Genomic DNA, 18,019 nt, shown 5'->3' on the forward strand with positions numbered 1-18,019 from the left:
TTTTTCTTTAGGATGAAAGGCAAGACACTAGCTCAGAAGGAGTATCAAATGTAGAGGATCAGAATGACTCTGATTCTACACCACCCAAAAAGAAAATGCGGAAGACAGAAAATGGAATGTATGCTTGTGATTTGTGTGATAAGATATTCCAGAAGAGTAGCTCATTATTGAGACATAAATATGAACACACAGGTATGTTGATGAACCTAACAGTTTTTTAAAAATGATCCTTTAACCCTTTTCACAATCTGAAGTGCCTTGAAATACTTTGTAAGGATTTTATTTGCTTAAAACCACCATTCTATTTCATAGCTGTCATATGTTTTACAGGTAAAAGACCCCACGAGTGTGGAATCTGTAAAAAGGCATTTAAACACAAACATCATTTGATTGAACACATGCGATTACATTCTGGAGAAAAGCCCTATCAATGTGACAAATGTGGGAAGCGTTTCTCACACTCTGGGTCTTATTCTCAACACATGAATCATCGCTACTCCTATTGCAAGAGAGAAGCAGAGGAACGTGATAGCACTGAGCAGGAAGAAGCAGGACCTGAGGTCTTAACGAGTGAGCATGTTGGTGCAAGGGCATCTCCCTCACAGGTCGACTCAGATGAGAGAGAGAGTTTGACAAGGGAAGAGGATGAAGACAGTGAAAAAGAGGAAGAGGAGGAAGAAGATAAAGAGATGGAAGAACTGCAGGAAGAAAAAGAATGTGAAAAACCACAAGTGGATGAAGAGGAGGAGGAGGAGGTAGAGGAGGAGGAGGAGGAAGTAGAGATGGAAGAGGAGGAGGAAGAGGCAGAGAATGAGGGAGAAGAAACAAAAACTGAAGGTGCCGTGAAGGATGATGGAGCTGTAAATCAAGTGTGCAGCTTAGAACAAAAAGTAAGTGAGGATAGTGAGCAAGTGTCTGAAGAAAAAACAAATGAAGCCTAATAGTTTTTCTAGAAGGAAAATAAATTCTAATTGGTAATGAAGTTTGTTCTATATTATACATGCTTTTCATGGAAACACAGTAACCTGAATACTGTGATTTCTGTTCACTACTGTGTAAAGTAAAAATTTAAAAAAATACAAAAAAAAAAGAAAGAAAAAAAAACACAAAAAAATCCAGGTGTGCCTGAACCTCAAACCTAGTAATTTTTCTTGCATTTTTCAAAGTTAGGGACAAGTTTGAAACGTGAAGCAGATTAGAAAACTTTAATGACTCAGAAAGCAAAGATGTAACAGGTTAAAGAAAACTGATTAAACATCTAGCACTGTTTCATTTTATCAGTATTAACTATCACTCTTATGTTGGTTTAATCTTAAGCTGTACAATTGGGAGAAATTTTATAATTTTTTATTGGTAAACATATGCTGAATCCACTTCAGTATTTTATTATGTGTTTGTTTTTTTTTAATGTGAGAACTTCTGCACTACAAAATCCCCTTCATAGAGAAGTATAATGCAGTTCCAAATTGTGCTAACTACCTTTTATAAATTCAATCTCAAAGGTAGTACTTTCTAATATTTAGATGTCAGAGTAGAGTGTATTCTCATTTAAAATGTATTGTTAGCCTTAAGAAAGCAGCCAGTAGAAGGACAGAAGTTTCTTACTCATGTGGTTTAAAATAGAGTTCAAAAGATTGTCATTGGGTTCTGATTGCAGGGACTAACAGTGTTAATACTGGTAAGGACAGCAGAGTCTTCACAATCAGTGTTTGTAATTGTGTTTGAGTATGTGGTAAAAAATATGAAGGATATGATATGAAGCTTTGTATCTCCTTTGGCCTTAAGCAAGACCTGTGTGCTGTAAGTGCCATTTATCAGTATTTTTAAGGCTCTAACCCGCCTTCATTCAATGTGTGGCCTACAATAACTAGCATTTGTTGATTTGTTTGTTTTATCAAAATTCCAAAATAAAACTTAACCACTGACTGTCAGAGAAACTGAAACACTGGGACATTTCATCTTTTACTTCCTCAGTATCCATTTTGCGTTAATTGACTTTCAGAATTTCTCTACAGAAATGAAAGGGAAATTTTCTAATCTGCTTAATCCATGTACCTGCATTTCTGACATGGACATGCCATTGTTATTTGTCTCATAACTGTTTCCAAATGTTAGTTATTATGGACCCAGTTTATTAACATTAGCTGATTTTTACCTATCAGTATTATTTTATTTCTTTTAGTTTATAGATCTGTGCAACATTTTTGTACTGTATGTCTTCAAATTTGGCAGTATTAATACCCTTCTTACTGACATATGTACTTTTAGTTTTAGAAAACTTTTATATTTATGTGTCTTATTTTTATATTTCTTTATTTATTACACAGTGTAGTGTATAATACTGTAGTTTGTATTAATACAATAATATATTTTAGTATGAAAATTTGGAAAGTTGATAAGATTTAAAGTAGAGATGCAATTGGTTCTCTTGCATTGAGATTTGATTTAACAGTGTTATGTTAACATTTATACTTGCCTTGGGACTGTAGAAAAGAATTTAAATGAGAATGTATTAGTTTTACAACTACAATCAAGTCATTTTACCTTTACCCAGTTTTTAATATAAAACTCTTAAATTTTGAAATTCACTGTGTGACTAATAGCATGATGCTCTGCAGTTTTATTAAGAGATAGCCTAACCATAAAAGTCTCATTTCCTTAGTAAGCCAAATTAGGATAACCTTATATAAACAGTGTTGGGAACAATGTTTAACATTTTGTGCCAATTTGTTCCTGTATTCATGTATGTAAGTTGCAAAATCTGACTCTTCATTTTTAAGTTCCTTGTTACACCATGATCATTTTCTAGTTTTTTACCAGACTCCCCCATCTCACAATAAAATGCATCAACAAGCCTGACCTGCTGTCATCTTTTAATCCTTTTCAAGATTTTCTTTGGAAAACTCTGTGAAATGGGGTATTACACTGTCATTCTGCACTTGATTTATCTTGGGCTGACTGTGGGTAACAAACTAAATGTTTTAGACATTCATTACTAAATTATGGATGTTCTTGGGGCTCTTTCTGGGAAGGTCAGAGTTGACAACTAAAGGCCTCCTCAGAGGTTCCTCCCTCTTCCTGAAATCCTGAATTCTTTATCCCATGACTTCTCATCCTTCAGGTCACTCCAGGGAAGCCTGAGTTTAGGATACCTTTCCTCTGTACTACCACACCTCCTTGTACCTTTTTTATAATAGCTCTTATGCAGTTATTCTTATTTCTTCCCCATTAGGAATAGAGGCCATGTCTGCCATATTTACTCTCAGATCTTCTGTGCCTTGCAGAGTGCTTGGCACCAGTAAGTACAACATTGAATGAAAATATAATTTGCATGTTAAGATAGCTTAGCTGTGTTTACACTACTATTCTGCTTCTAATCGAGAATATATATGTTAAATGATTCCAGAAATTTAATAATTTTCTTACTCAGATCCTATTACACTTGACAAAAGAGACAAAAACTAAATTACACTTTTTTATTGTCAGACTGTTCTGATTTGAGAGTTTATTTCTAGGTGTATTTCTGGTGTTTTACTTCATGTTACATGACACAGGCATTCAGGGCCTGTGGATATATGATATGACTCCCTCCCACAGAAGTGATAGACCAGTCCTAGTAGACTTTATTTTAGGACCCAGTTCCCTTTTTATAGCTTCACACTACTAAGTGCTCTTTAAAGTCAGGTTGCTTCATTTCTTCTGTCACTAAGGACAGCTACCTAATAAATAAATACATTGTACAGGGCTAGGAAATAAGAATAAATACTCCTTCTTGTGAGGCATTCATACTGTAATCACTACTAAGAAGCTCAGAGAAGGCAGTGCTTAGTACATGTGGATAAATGGCTAATATAGGAATCTAGGCATTATCAGAAAAGTTTTTGAAAAGTAAAATGTGTGAACACTTCCAAGTATCCCCTCAAAATGCGTACAAACAATGCCATATGTTATTTACTTGTGCCATGCAGAGGTGCTTCACTGCTATTATCAAAATTAATTTTCACAAAAGCCTTACAGAATTTGAAGACCATGTGCCCATGAACACATACAATTTAAGTATCAGAATAAGGATTTTAACACAGGCCTATCTGACTCTAAGATTCATGCTCTTAACTACCCTATATCACATCTCATGTAAGAATACTTTACACTATCTACGTATAAACTCTAATCTCTAATATGGCCTTAAAGAATATGAGTAGAAAATGTCAGCAAGACCAATATACATTTCATAACGTGGTGAAAAAGAAAAGAGGGGCATGAGATTTTTTAAATCTATGTGCAAACTTAAGATTTGCCTTGAAAACATGAAAATGTAAACTTAGAACACATTTCTTCTTTTAAGGTCAATGGGAGTGTATATCAGGATAATCACAATATGGACTTTGTCTCTGAAACCAAAAAAAAAAAAGAGTGGCATTTCCTCTGCTCTATGCATTCCATTCAAAAACATTTTTTTCCCAACAACACATGTTGTTCATAAAAAGAAACCATATTATGGACCATTAACCAACTCTCAAATTCAAAAAAAAATTGCAAACAAAGTGTCTTGAAATACAAAAGAATTATACTAGTAGAAATATATCTGGAACCCTCCCCCAAATTACTGGATATTGGCAGAATATTTCTAAGTGAACCATGGGTAAAAATTAAGATAACAATTATAAAATATGTACTAAATGAAAATGTAACATATCAGAACTTGTGTGCAGCAAAAGCAGTGCATATAAGAAATTTTATAACAAATGCTTATATTAGAAACAAATAGAAGACTCAGTCATCTAGCTTCCACCTTAATAAACTAGAAAAAGAATAATAAAACCAAGCAGGAAATAGGCAATAATAAAAGAGAAATTGATGGCATAGAAAACAGAAAAACAGTGGAGTAAGACAATGAAATCAGAACCTGATTCTTTGAAAAGATTAATAAAATTGATAAACCTCTACCCAAATAGATCAAAGAAAAGAGAACACAAATTACCAACTTCATGAATGAGAGTGGAGACATTCTTACAAATCCTAGAGAGTAAAAGAATAAAAAGAAAATACTATGAATTATATGCCAATGAATTTGACAACTTTGATGAAAACAACACATTTCTTGAAAGACCCAAGATATCAAAGCTCACTAAAGAAATGGATAACCTGAATAGTTAAGTAGGAGAGACAAAATGGCGGTGGTATAGATGGATGTGTCCTGAGCCTTGTCCCGGAGCAGATAGGGTGAGCAGCTGAAACGAATAACATCCAGCCGGAACTGGCAAAGGAGACTCAACTGGGAGACGGTTTGCAGCCAGGAAGGGCAGAGGACCCCTGGAGAAAGGTAAAGTCAAGGCTCTGGGAAGGATAATCTGCCAGACCTCTGAGCCCTGAGGATCAGAGGGGATCCACACAGCACCAGCTTGAGCCATGTCCCTTAGGACAGGCACAGTGTCTGACTGTGGAAAGAAGGTACGCAGAACTGCTGGTTCGCAGGGGATTCTAGATCTGGGTCCACAGTCAGGAAAGGCTGAAGAGTGCCGGCAGGAGAGGAGCGTGCAGAGGTGCAGCCTCTCCGGCCTCTGTGGCTCTTGCCTTTCTTCATTGAGCCTAGTTCATAGAACCTTTCAGATACAGACACTTACCTGTGGCTGGAATGTGGGAGAAGTTGCGGACTTGTGGAATCTGGGGGAAAAGGGGGGTCCAGGAGAAGTGATAGCGAGTTTGGTGCTGAGTCATGCCTGAGCCTGGGAGCTGGGCAGCCATTTTGTCCTGAAGAGATAGCCCCTCCCTCCAGTATCCAGGCAACGAATACAGCCACACCCAGATTCCACCCTGAATGGTACAAAGGATTGAAAAAACAAAACCTAAATAGTCCCTGAGAGCACAAAGGGGCTGGACTAAAGAGAGACTTTCAGTCCCAGCAACTGGAACCTGAGAAACAGTACAGTACAGAAGACTGAGATCTTAAGCCAGCCAAAGGAACACTTTACTTTTTCATTTTTATTTTTATTATTTTTTATTATTTTGTTACCTCTTTTTTTCTTCTTTTTTCTTTGTTTTCCTGTTTTTGTTCGTTGCTTTATTTTCTATTTCTTTTTTTTAATTAAATCTTTATTGTTCAGATTATTACATTTGTTCCTCTTTTTTCCCCCCATAACTCCCCTCCTCCCAGTTCCCGCCCCACCCTCCACCCTCACTCCCCACCCACTGTCCTCATCCATAGGTGCACGATTTTTGTCCAGTCTCTTCCCGCATCTCCCACACCCCTTTCCCCCCCAACAATAGTCAGTCCATTCCCTTTCTATGTCCCTGATTCTATTATAATCACCAGTTCATTCTGTACATCAGATTATTTATTCACTTGATTCTTAGATTCACTTGTTGATAGGTGCATGTTTGTTGTTCATAATTTGTATCTTTACCTTTTTCTTCTTCTTCCTCTTCTTAAAGGATACCTTTCAGCATTTTATATAATACTGGTTTGGTGGTGATAAACTCCTTTAGCTGCCAGAACCGGTTTGGCTCAGTGGACAGAGCGTCGGCCCGTGGACTGAAGGGTCCCAGGTTCGATTCCGGTCAAGGGCATGTACCTTGGTTGCGGGCACATCCCTAGTAGGGGATGCGCAAGAGGCAGCTGATCGATGTTTCTCTCTCATCAACGTTTCTAACTCTCTATCCTTCCCCTTCCTCTCTGTAAAAAATCAATAAAAAATATATTTAAAAAAAAAAAAAAAAACTCCTTTAGCTTTTCCTTATCTGTGAAGCTCTTTATCTGACCTTCAATTCTGAATGATAGCTTTGCTGGGTAGAGTAATCATGGTTGTAGGTTCTTGGTATTCATCACTTTGAATATTTCTTGCCACTCCCTTCTGGCCTGCATAGTTTCTGTTGAGAAATCAGCTGACAGTCGTATGGCTATTCCCTTGTAGGTAACTGAGTTTCTTTCTCTTGCTGCTTTTAAGATTCTCTCTTTGTCTTCTGCTCTTGGCATTTTAATTATGATGTGTCTTGGTGTGGTCCTCTTTGGATTCCTTTTGTTTGGGGTTCTCTGCGCTACCTGGACCTGTAAGTCTATTTCTTTCACCAGGTAGGGGAAGTTTTCTGTCATTATTTCTAAAATAGGTTTTCAATATCTTGCTGTCTCTCATCTTCTGGCACCCCTATAATTCTGATGTTGGTACGCTTGAAGCTGTCCCAGAGGCTCCTTACACTATCTTCGTATTTTCGGATTCTTTTTTCATTTTGCTTTTCCAGTTGGGTGTTTTTTGCTTCTTTGCATTTCAAATCTTTGACTTGATTCTTGGGATCCTCTGGTCTGCTGTTGGGTGTCTGTATAATATTCTTTATTTCAGTCAGTGTATGCTTAATTTCTAGTTGGTTCTTTATCACAACATCGAGGGTCTCATTAGATTTCTTGTAGATCTCATCAAGTTTATCGGCAGTTTCTAGAAAATTATTGAAAGACCTTAAAAGTGCGTTTTTTAGCTCTATATCCTCCATTTCTGTCATGTTTCTTTGTCTCCGCATTTTTTATGCTTTCTTGGTGCACCCCCTGGTGGTCTTTGTGCGCAGTCTTGTTGTAGTTAAGCCTTGATTGTTGTCGGCAATACTGGGGGTGATTTGCCCTCCAGGCTAACTGGCTATGAGAGTCAGCTGTGTCTGCAGTGGGAGAGCTTCTGTGCTGGATCTCTAGGGCGGTGCTAATCTAGCGTTTGCCTAAGGCTATCCGGCAAATGCCTCTGTGCAGGGCTTGGGCGGGGCGGGTCCCCGGGGATCTACAGGGCGGGCGGAGTGAGAAGTTATGGGTGCTCTCAGTTCCGTCCCCAGGGACTCTGCCTCTCAGAGTCTCAGCATTCACTGCAAACCTCGGAGAGAAAGCTGCCTTCGAGTTCTGACCGAAGCCAGACAGTCCCACTTCTCCCGTTTGAGTCTGGGTCCCTAGAGACTCGCCCGGATATGGAGCGCAGAGTCTGAAACTCCCTCCCGATTGAAAACAACAACTGCGCCCTCTGCCACCAGCCCGCTCCACATGCACTCTGCACCTTAGTATTTCACTTCAGCACTGCACCTCCTCTGAGTCTCGGTATGTTATTCTCTTTCCTTCTAGTTGTAGAACTTCCACTCAGCCAGCCTTCCTGTGGTTCTGGATGATGTCCGTTCCATCTTTTAGTTGTATTTTTGAAGTGGTTGTTCGAGGCAGCAAACTCCAGCGTTAACCTATGCCGCCATCTTGGTTCCCCATTTAGAAAATCTATTTTCTATTTCTTTTCACACTATTTTTCCATCACTCTATTTTATTTTATTTTTATTTGCTATTTTTATACCATTTTTGAAATAAATTTTTTTGTAAATTTATTATTATTTTCTTCTCATTCTCTTTCCTCTTATCCACCCATCCCCTTTCTACTTCCCCTATACTGAACTGATATCCTCCCCATATTCATTCACTTCTTAACCTTATCTTCTGTATATAAGCTCAGCCTCTACAGATTCTGCTCCCACCCTCTTTGCTGGGGGTTTAGTGTTTGTATTGTTTGTATTTTTTTTGTGTCTGTTTTGTTTGTTTGTTTATCTATTGGTTCTGTGGTGTTTTTATATATATATATATATATATACATATATATATATATATATATATTCTTTTTCTTCCTTTTTCTTTTCTCTCTTTGACTTCATTTATGCTCTGTTTTCTCACCTCTAATTCTCTTTTCTCAGGTGGTCACTTATAGTGGGGTTATTGTCGTTAGTATATTCGTGCTTTGTTCCCTTTGTGTTGGGTCTTATCGAGATGAATTTTATCCTGTCTTGCCAGGTGCTAGAGAGTGAGCCTCATAACCAGACACATGGAGAAGAAACTCCATCCACAAACAGGTCAATAATACCCCAGACCCAACTACAGAGGCAGGAAGAAGGTGGCAGTGAGGGAGAGAGTGTGAGTCAGTGAGGGATCAAAAGAGGAGTGTGTGGTCGTGTGGGGTATGTGTGTGTCTATGTGAGTGAGGCACAGTTAGATCCCACAGGACCTTCGGGGGCAGGCTAAACAGGCTCACCTAACTAGGCAGCCTCTGCTACCATTGTAAACAGTACCGGGAGGCCGGCTCATCCTCAGAAGCCTAGCCTTTTTAAGAGGAGAGCTGCTGTAACTGGAAGCCAGGCCTCACCTCCACCCAGGGTGCACTCAGATAACACCTGGGACTCTACAGACACCCCTGCCAGGAACCAGCTACCTCAGCTGTGGTCGCATGGTCAACGAGTCTCCAGCCACCCTGGGTGCTGGCTCCTGCGAATTCTGAAGCATGCTCACCTCTGACTGGTCCAACACCTTAGCCCAGAGCACTGCAACCACATGAGCAGCAGACACATGAGCAGCACATTCCTGTCCAAGGAGCAGCAGCACTGAGAGCAGCCTGCCCCAGGCCTAAGAGCAGAAGCCTCACGTGGCATGCCCCTGTCCAAGGAGCAGCAGCTGTGTGAGAGGCCCGCTCCCCCATCAAGGAGCAGCAACCACGTGAGCAGTCTGTCCCATCTGAGCAGAAGCAGCAGCACGAGCAGCCTGCCCACAATTGAGGAGTGGCAGCCCCACGCAGCCCGCCCCCATCTGAGGAGCAGCAGCTGAGCAGCCCACACCTTGCACCTGTCTGAGGAGCAGTAGGTATGCAAGAAACATACACCCATCCAAGGAGCAGCAGTTGCATGAGCAGCCTGCCCCCATACGAGGAGCAGCAGTGGGGTGAGCAGCCCATACCTGTACAAGGAACAGCAGCCCCGCGAGCAGTCCACCCCCATTCAAGAAGCAGTAGCCGCCCAAGCAGCCTGCCTCAGTTCGAGGAGCAGCAGCCACATGAGAAGACCGCCCACATCCAAGAAGTGGCAGCCCCGCGCAGTCCACACTGGTCCGAGGACACACACAACCTGAACCTGTATGATGAGCAGCAGCTGGGTGAGTGGACTGCCCCCGTACGAGGAACAGCAGCCACCCAAGCAGCTCGCCCCTGTCCGAAGAGCAGCAGCCACATGAGCAGACTGCCCACATATGAGGAGCAGCAGCACTGAGCAGCCCACCCTGGTCCAAGGAGCAGCAGCCACACACAGTCTGCACCTGTCCAACAAGCAGCAGCTGGATAAGCATCCCACCCCCATCTGAGGAGCAGCAGCCGCACGTGCAGCTCACTCCTGTCTGAGGAGCAGCAGCCATGCAAGCAGCCTGTCCCCCATCTGAGGAGCAGCAGCTGAGCGAGCAGCCTACAACTGTATGAGGAGCAGTAGCCCTGTAAGCAACCTGCCCCTGTCCAAAGAGTGGCAGCCTTACAAGCAGCCCGCCCCATCTGAGAAACTGCAGCAGCATGCAGCCTGCCCCGATCCAAGGAGCAGCAGTCACGAGAGCAGTCCGCGCCCATCCGAGGAGCAGAAGCCACATGAAAAGCCCGCCCCTGTCCAAGGAACAGAGGCCACGTTCAGCCCTCACCCATCTGAGGAGCAGCAGCCTCGTGATCAGTCCACCTCTGTCCCAGGAACAGCAGCTGTGCGAGCAGCCTCCCCTACCAGCCCGAGGAGACACCACTAGTGCGAACAGCACCCACCAGAGGAGCTGCTGCCAACTGAGGAGCAGCCAATACCATGACCACCTGAGGAGCAACTGAAGCCCGAAGAGCCACTGCCAGCCAAGGAGCAGCCCCTGCATGATTCGACATCTAGATCAGTTGGTAAACCAAAAATGGGTAGACAAAAAAACCCCAAAGGAAAGAAAATTAGGATTGCCAGAAAAGCAGCTAAGTGAAACAGAGGCATGCAATATGTCAAAAAAGAATTCAGAAAAAGGGTTCTAGAGTTCATAAACTGGATGGAGGAAAAAATCAACAACTTATGTAAGAATTAAGAAGAAATGGATGAAAAAATCAATAACTTATGTAAGAATCAAGAAGAAATGAAGAGTAATATAGCTGCATTAAAAAACACCATGGAAAGTTTCAACAGTAGACTAGGAGAAGCGGAGGACCGAATTAGCAAATTAGAAGACAGGGAAGCAAAACACACCCAAACTGAACTGCAATTGGAGAAAACAATTAAAAGACAGGAGGAGAGCCTAAGGGAGCTATGGGACAACATGAAACAAAACAACATATGAATAATAGGGGTGCCAGAACAACAGGAAGAGGAACAAGGTTTAAAAAACCTACTTGAAGAAATAATATCAGAAAACTTCCCTGAGGTGGGGAAGAAAAAAGTCACACAAGCACAGAGAGTCCCAAACAAGATGAACCCAAAAAGACCCACACCAAGACACATCATAATTACCATGGCAAATGTTCAGTACAAAGAGAGAATCTTAAAGGCTGCAAGAAAGAGACGGAAAGTTATGTACAATGGATCTCCCATTAGACTATCAAATGATTTCTCAACAGAAACACAACAGGCCATAAAAGAATGGATGGAAAATTACAAAGTGATGCAAAGCAAGGGACTGAATTGAAGAATACTCTATCCAGCAAGGCTATCATTCAAAATTGAAGGGGAAATAAGAAGCTTCACAGACAAAGAAAGGCTAAGGGAGTTTATCACCACCAAGCCAGCCATGCAAGAAATGCTAAAGGGACTGGTGTAAAAAGAAGAAATAAAAAGCTTAGAAATAAAATAGGCACAAAAAATAAAAATGCCTGCAAACAAGTACCTTTCAATAATAACTTTAAACATAAATGGAATAAATACTCCAATAAAAAGACATTGAGTGGATGAATGGATAAAAAAACATGATCCATATATATGCTGTCTACAAGACACTCACCTCAGAATAAGGGACTCACACAGACTGAAAGTGAAGGGATAGAAAAATATCTTTCAGGCAAATGGAAATGAAAAAAAAGCTGGGGTAGCAATACTTATATTGGACAAAGAGAACTCAAAGTGAAGGCCATAACAAGAGATAAGGAAGGCCACTTCATAATACTAAAGGGATCGATACAACAAGAGGATATAATCCTGATAAACATATATGCACCCAATGCAGGAGCACCCAAATACATAAAAAAAAACCTCCTGGAAGATATCAAGGGAGAGATTGACAACAATACAATCATAGTAGGGGACTTTAATACACCACTGATATCACTGGATAAATCCTCTAGACAAAAAATCAGCAAAGAAAAATCAAGCCTAAATGACTCACTAGATCAAATGGACTTAATTGACATCTTCAGAACATTTCACCCCAAAGCCACGGAATATACATTTTTCTCAAGTGTACATGGGACATTCTCAAAAATAGACCACATATTGGGTCACAAGCAAAGTTTTCTCAAATTCAAGAAGATTGAAATCATATCAAGCATTTTCTCAGACCACAACAGCATAATAGAAATAAACTACAATAAAAACAACCCAAAAAATTCAAACACTTGGAAGCTGAGAAGCATGCTATTGAACAATGATTGGGTAACCAAAGAGATCAAAGAAGAAATTAACACTTGGAGTGCAGGTGAATTTCCCGCCAAAATATAAGATGGCTCTGTCTTTTGGTTTTGTTCCATCCACCAAAAGGGTGGATTACAAACAAATATTTGGTAATACGCAGTTACAATCGGCCCGAGTTTACACGTTTCCCGCACTCCACTGCAAATCTATATGAACCGAGTTAAAGACGGCTCCCGCGGAGTATGCGCAATTCACGCGAGCCGACTTAACTCGTTTCCCGCACTCCAAGTGTTAAAATCATCCTGGAAACTAATGACAATAAAAACACAACAATCCCAAACCTATGGGACACAATGAAAGCAGTCCTGAGAGGAAAGTTTATAGCTCTACAGGCCTACCTCAAAAAACAAGAAAAAAATGGTAATAAATCATCTAACTCTACAACTCAAAGAATTAGAAAGAGAGCAACAAAAAAAGCCTACAGTATCTAGAAGGAAGGAGATAATAAAGATCAGAGCAGAAATTAATGACATAGAGACAAAAAAAAAAAAAAACACAAAAGATCAATGAAATGAAGAGCTGGTTCTTTGAAAGGATAAACAAGATTGATGAACCTCTAGCCAGGCTCACCAAGAAGCAAAGAGAGAGGACCCAAATAAACAAAATCAAAAATTAAAGAGGTGAAATAACAACAGACCCCCACAAAAATACAAAAGATTGCTAAAAAATACTATGGACAACTCTATTCTAACAAACTAGACAACCTGGAGGAAATTGACATATTCCTAGAAAAATATAACCTTCCAAAACTCAATCAGGAAGATTCTAAAAATCTCAATAGGCCAATAACTATGGAAGAAATTGAAGCAGTCATCAAAAAGCTTCCAGTAAACAAAAGCCTGGGGCCAGACAGCTTCACAGGGGAGTTTTACCAAATATTCAAGGAATAACTAAAACCTATCCTCAGACTATTCCAAAAAATTCAAGAGGAAGGAACACTTTCACACTGTATGAAACCAGCATCACCCTAATACCAAAACCAGATAAAGGCAACACAATGAAAGAGAATTATAGGCCAATATCCTTCATGAACATAGACGCCAAAATCCTCAAAAAAAATTCTAGCAAATCGGATCCAGCAGTACATCAGAAATATCATACACCATGACCAAGTAGGATTTATCCCGGGGATACAAGGATGGTACAATATCCACAAATCAATAAACATGATACATCACATAAACAAATTGAAAGAAAAAAATCACATAGTCATATCAATTGATGCAGAAAAAGCATTTGACAAAATCCAACACCCATTTTCGATAAAAACTCTCAGCAAGGTGGGAATAGAAGGATCATACCTCAACATAATAAAAGCCATATATGACAAACCCACAGCCAATATCATACTCAATGGGCAAAAACTAAAACCATTTCCCCTAAGAATAGGAACAAGACAGGGATGCCCACTCTCACCACTCGTGTTCGACATAGTACTGGAAGTACTAGCCATTGCGATCAGACAAGAAGAAGAAATAAAAGACATCCAAATTGGAAAAGAAGAAGTAAAACTGTCCTTATTCGCAGATGACATGATACTGAACATAGAAAACACTAAAGACTCCATCAAAAAATTATTAGACTTAATAAATGAATTCGGCAATGTACCAGGATACAAAATTAATGCCAAGAAATCTATGGCATTTCGTTACACCAATAAAGAACTTACAGAAAGAGAGACTAAAAAAGCAATCCCATTTACCATCACACCAAAAAAATTAAGATACCTAGGAATAAACTTGACTAAGGAGATAAAAGACCTATATGCAGAAAACTACAGGACACTGAAAAAGGAGATAGAGGAAGACATAAACAGATGGAGGAACATACCGTATTCATGGGTTGGTAGAATCAACATCTTCAAGATGTCCATACTACCCAAAGAAACCTATAGATTCAATGCACTCCCCATTAAAATACCAACGGCATATTTCACAGACCTAGAACGAACTCTCCAAAAATTTATCTGGAATAAAAAAAGACCCCGAATAGCTGCAGCGATCCTGAGAAAGAAGAACAAAGTAGGTGGGATCTCAATACCAGATATCAAGCTGTATTACAAAGCCACTGTTCTCAAAACAGCCTGGTACTAGCACAAGAACAGACATATAGATCAATGGAATAGAATAGGGACCTCAGAAATCGACCCAAACCACTATGCTCAATTGATATTCGACAAAGGAGGCATGAACATACAATGGAGTCTAGACAGCCTCTTCAATAAATGGTGTTGGGAAAATTGGACAGATACATGCAAAAAAATGAAACTAGACCACCAACTTACACCATACACAAAAATAAACTCAAAATGAATAAAGGACTTAAACATAAGATGGGAAACCATAAAAATACTAGAGGAATCCTCAGGCAGCAAAATCTCAGACATATGCTGAAGCAATTTCTTCACTGATACTGCTCCTAGGGCAATGGAAACTAAAGAGAAAATAAACAAATGGGACTACATCAAAATAAAAAGCTTTTGCACAGCAAAGGAAACCATAACAAAACAACAAGAAAGCCCACTGCATGGGAGAACATATTTGCAAATGTTATCACCAATAAGGGTTTAATCTCCAACATTTACAGGGAACTCATACAACTTAACAAAAGGAAGATAAACAACCCAATCAAAAAATGGGCAATGGACCTAAATAGATATCCCAGAAATCCCACTCCTTGGTATTTTTCCAAGGTAAATGAAAACATATGTCCATTCTAAGACTTGTATTAAGATGTTCATAGTGCTTTTAGTTACAATAACAAAACTGAAAATAATCCAAATATTTATCAACAAGTAAATGAATAAATTGCAATGTTTCCATACAATGAATTACCATGCAGCAATAAATAGCAACAAAACATATCAATGTGGATGATCTCATAAGCAGATATGTCAAATATAACATGATTGTGTGATGGCTCCACAGGTATATACATTTATAAAAGTTATTATTTTTATATTAATGTCATATAACTTCCATTTTCTTTATTAATTAAAGGAAAGTCAAAACAATAGGTAACGAGCACTAACTTTGTGTTCTAAATATATTTAAGTCTGTTGCCATAGTTTTTGTGCAGTGACTCAATACTTCTGCTTTTGGAATAGTTGTCTTTCTCTTAGTCTCAGAATATTTGAAGTTGGGAAGGGAAATATCTCTTAGATGAAGATATATTTGAGGCAAACTACATGAGATTTTTCAAAAATAATCTAGATCACCAGAAAATGCTGTATTTTTTTATTATTTGTGGGCTTGAATATATTTCTATTGTGGTAAAAATACCCAACATAAAATTTACCATTTTAACCATTTTTAGGTGTGCATTTCATTGGCATTAAGAACCTTCACAGTGTTGTGCCACCATCACCACTATCCATTTTCATCATCCCGAACATAAATATTGTACCCATTATACAATCACTCCCTATATCCCCAGCCCCTGTGAACCTCTATCATGTTTTCTGTCTCTATGGGATTTGTCTAATCTAGATACCTCATATAAGTGGAATCATTCAGTATTTATCCTTTTGTGTCTGGCTTTTTTTACTCGGTATAAAGTCCTCAAGGTTTATCCATGTTATAGTATACTAGAGGCCCAGTTCACAAAAATTTGTGCACTCGGCAGGGGAGGGGGTCCCTGGGACCCCTCGGGGGATGACCACCTGCTGGCTTAGGCCCATTCCCTTGGGGATTGGGCCTAAGCTGGCAATCAGACATCCCTCTGGCAGCCCGGGAGCCCTTGGGGGATGTCCTCTTGCCAGCAGGGAGCAGGCCTAAGCTGCAGTCAGACATCCTTAGTGCTGCTGAGGAGGCAGGAGAGGCTCCCACCACCACCACTGTACTGGCAGCTGGCAGCCTGGCTTGTGGCTGAGCAGAGCTCCCCCTGTGGGAGCACACTGATCACCAGGGGGCAGTTCCTGCATTGAACGTCTGCCCCCTGGTGGTCAGTGTGTGTCATAGAGAACAGTCATTCCCAGTTGTTCTGCTGTTATGGTCAGTTTGCATATCACCCTTTTATTATATAGGATAGAGGCCTGGTGCACAGGTGGGGGCTGGCTGTTTTGCCCTAAAGGGTGTCCCGGATAAGGGTGGGGGTCCCACTGGGGTGCCTGGCCAGCCTGGGTGAGGGGCTGATGAGTGTTTGCAGGCTGGTCACACCCCCTTCAGGGTGGGGGTCCCCACTGGGGTGCCTGGCCAGCCTGGGTGAGGGGCTAATGGCTGTTTGCAGGCTAGTCAAGCCCCCCCCTCAGTGGGGGCCCTCACACCATGGAGGTTTGGCCAGCCTGGGTGAGGGGCTTATGGCTGTTTTCAGGCTGGCCACACCCTCTTTAGGGTGTGGGGTCCCCACTGGGTTGCCTGGCCAGTCTGGGTGAGGAGCTGAAGTTTGTTTTCAGGCTGGCCAAGCTCCCAGTGACGGAGGCTCCCAGCCTCTCCTTTTTTTCTTTTTTCTTTTATTCTGAGATTTATTTATCTTCTATAATTGAAACTTTGTAGCCTTGAGTGGAGCTCAGAGCCAGCCAGGGCGGGCGAGAAGCTTGGCTTCCTTCATCACCAGGGGCAACCCAAGCCTCCTGCTCGCTCCAGCTCTGTGGCCATGGCTGGCTGAAAGCAGGTATCTGGGGTTTATTTATCTTCTATAATTGAAACTTTGTTGCCTTGAGTGGAACTCAGAGGCTGCCGTGGCAGGCAGAAAGCTTGGTTTCCTCCATCACTGGAGCAACCAAGCCTCCTGCTCACTCCAGCTCTGTGGCTGCCGGCCGCCATCTTGGTTGGGTTAATTTGCATATAGTCGCTCTGATTGGCTGGTGGGCATGGTTTAAGGTGTAGCGAAGGTACGGTCAATTTGCATGTTTGTCTTTTATTAGATTAGATATAAAAATTTCCTTCCTTTTTCAAGCTAAATATTTCATTGTGTGTATATATGCCACATCATGTTTACCCATTCATCTGTTAATGGATATTTGGTTGTTCCCACCTTTTGTCTATTGTGAATAATGCTTCTATTAACATTGATGTAGAAGTATCTGAGTCCTGCTTTTAATTCTTTTGAGTGTATACATAGAAGTGGAGTTGCTGGATCATATGTTAATTCAATGTTAAAGTTTTTGAGGAGTTGCCAAACTGTCTTCCACAGTGGTGCACCATTTTATATTCTAAATCAATGCACAAGTGTTACAATTTCTCCACATCCTTGCCAACACCTGTTATTTTGTTTTGATTTTTTTTATAATAACCATTCTTATGGGTGTAAGATGGTATCTCATAATGGTTTTGACTTGCATTGACTTTTCATGTCCTTGCCCTTATCCCAAACATGCTTCTCCCCCCAGCCATCTATCCCTATCCCAATAAAAAACTGAAAACAGCAGTTTTAATTTTTCTGATTGCTAGAAGCTCCATTGTTTAGTTACAGACACAAACGTTTAGCAAGGTAAAAGCAAGATAAAAATCACAAGACCTACCAGAAACTATAGGTATCATTTAATTCACTTAGTGTTTATTGAAATTGTTAGGTCTGATCAAATCATTGAAATTTATACCCTCTCCCCTGGGAATTGACCTTTAGGCCA

The 18,019-nt window shown here is 40.5% G+C and overlaps 1 protein-coding gene across 9 annotated transcripts in view; it reads left to right on the top strand.

Annotated features, from left to right (window-relative positions):
- The window catches only part of ZEB1 (zinc finger E-box binding homeobox 1), a 298,099-nt gene extending 295,240 nt beyond the window's left edge, over nt 1–2,859 (top strand). For all 9 annotated transcript variants that reach the window (XM_070428874.1, XM_070428892.1, XM_070428918.1 and 6 more), the window contains 2 exons: nt 12–192; nt 331–2,859. In XM_070428874.1, coding sequence (XP_070284975.1) covers nt 12–192; nt 331–941 — 792 coding nt within the window. In that variant the 3' untranslated portion in view covers nt 942–2,859. The remainder of the gene's footprint in view (nt 1–11; nt 193–330) is intronic.
- Nucleotides 2,860–18,019: the final 15,160 nt, after the last annotated feature.

This window comes from Myotis yumanensis, unplaced genomic scaffold (genome assembly GCF_028538775.1).
Source record: "Myotis yumanensis isolate MYYU_CA2020_CCGP unplaced genomic scaffold, mMyoYum1.0.hap1 SCAF_1, whole genome shotgun sequence".
NCBI lineage: Eukaryota > Metazoa > Chordata > Mammalia > Chiroptera > Vespertilionidae > Myotis > Myotis yumanensis.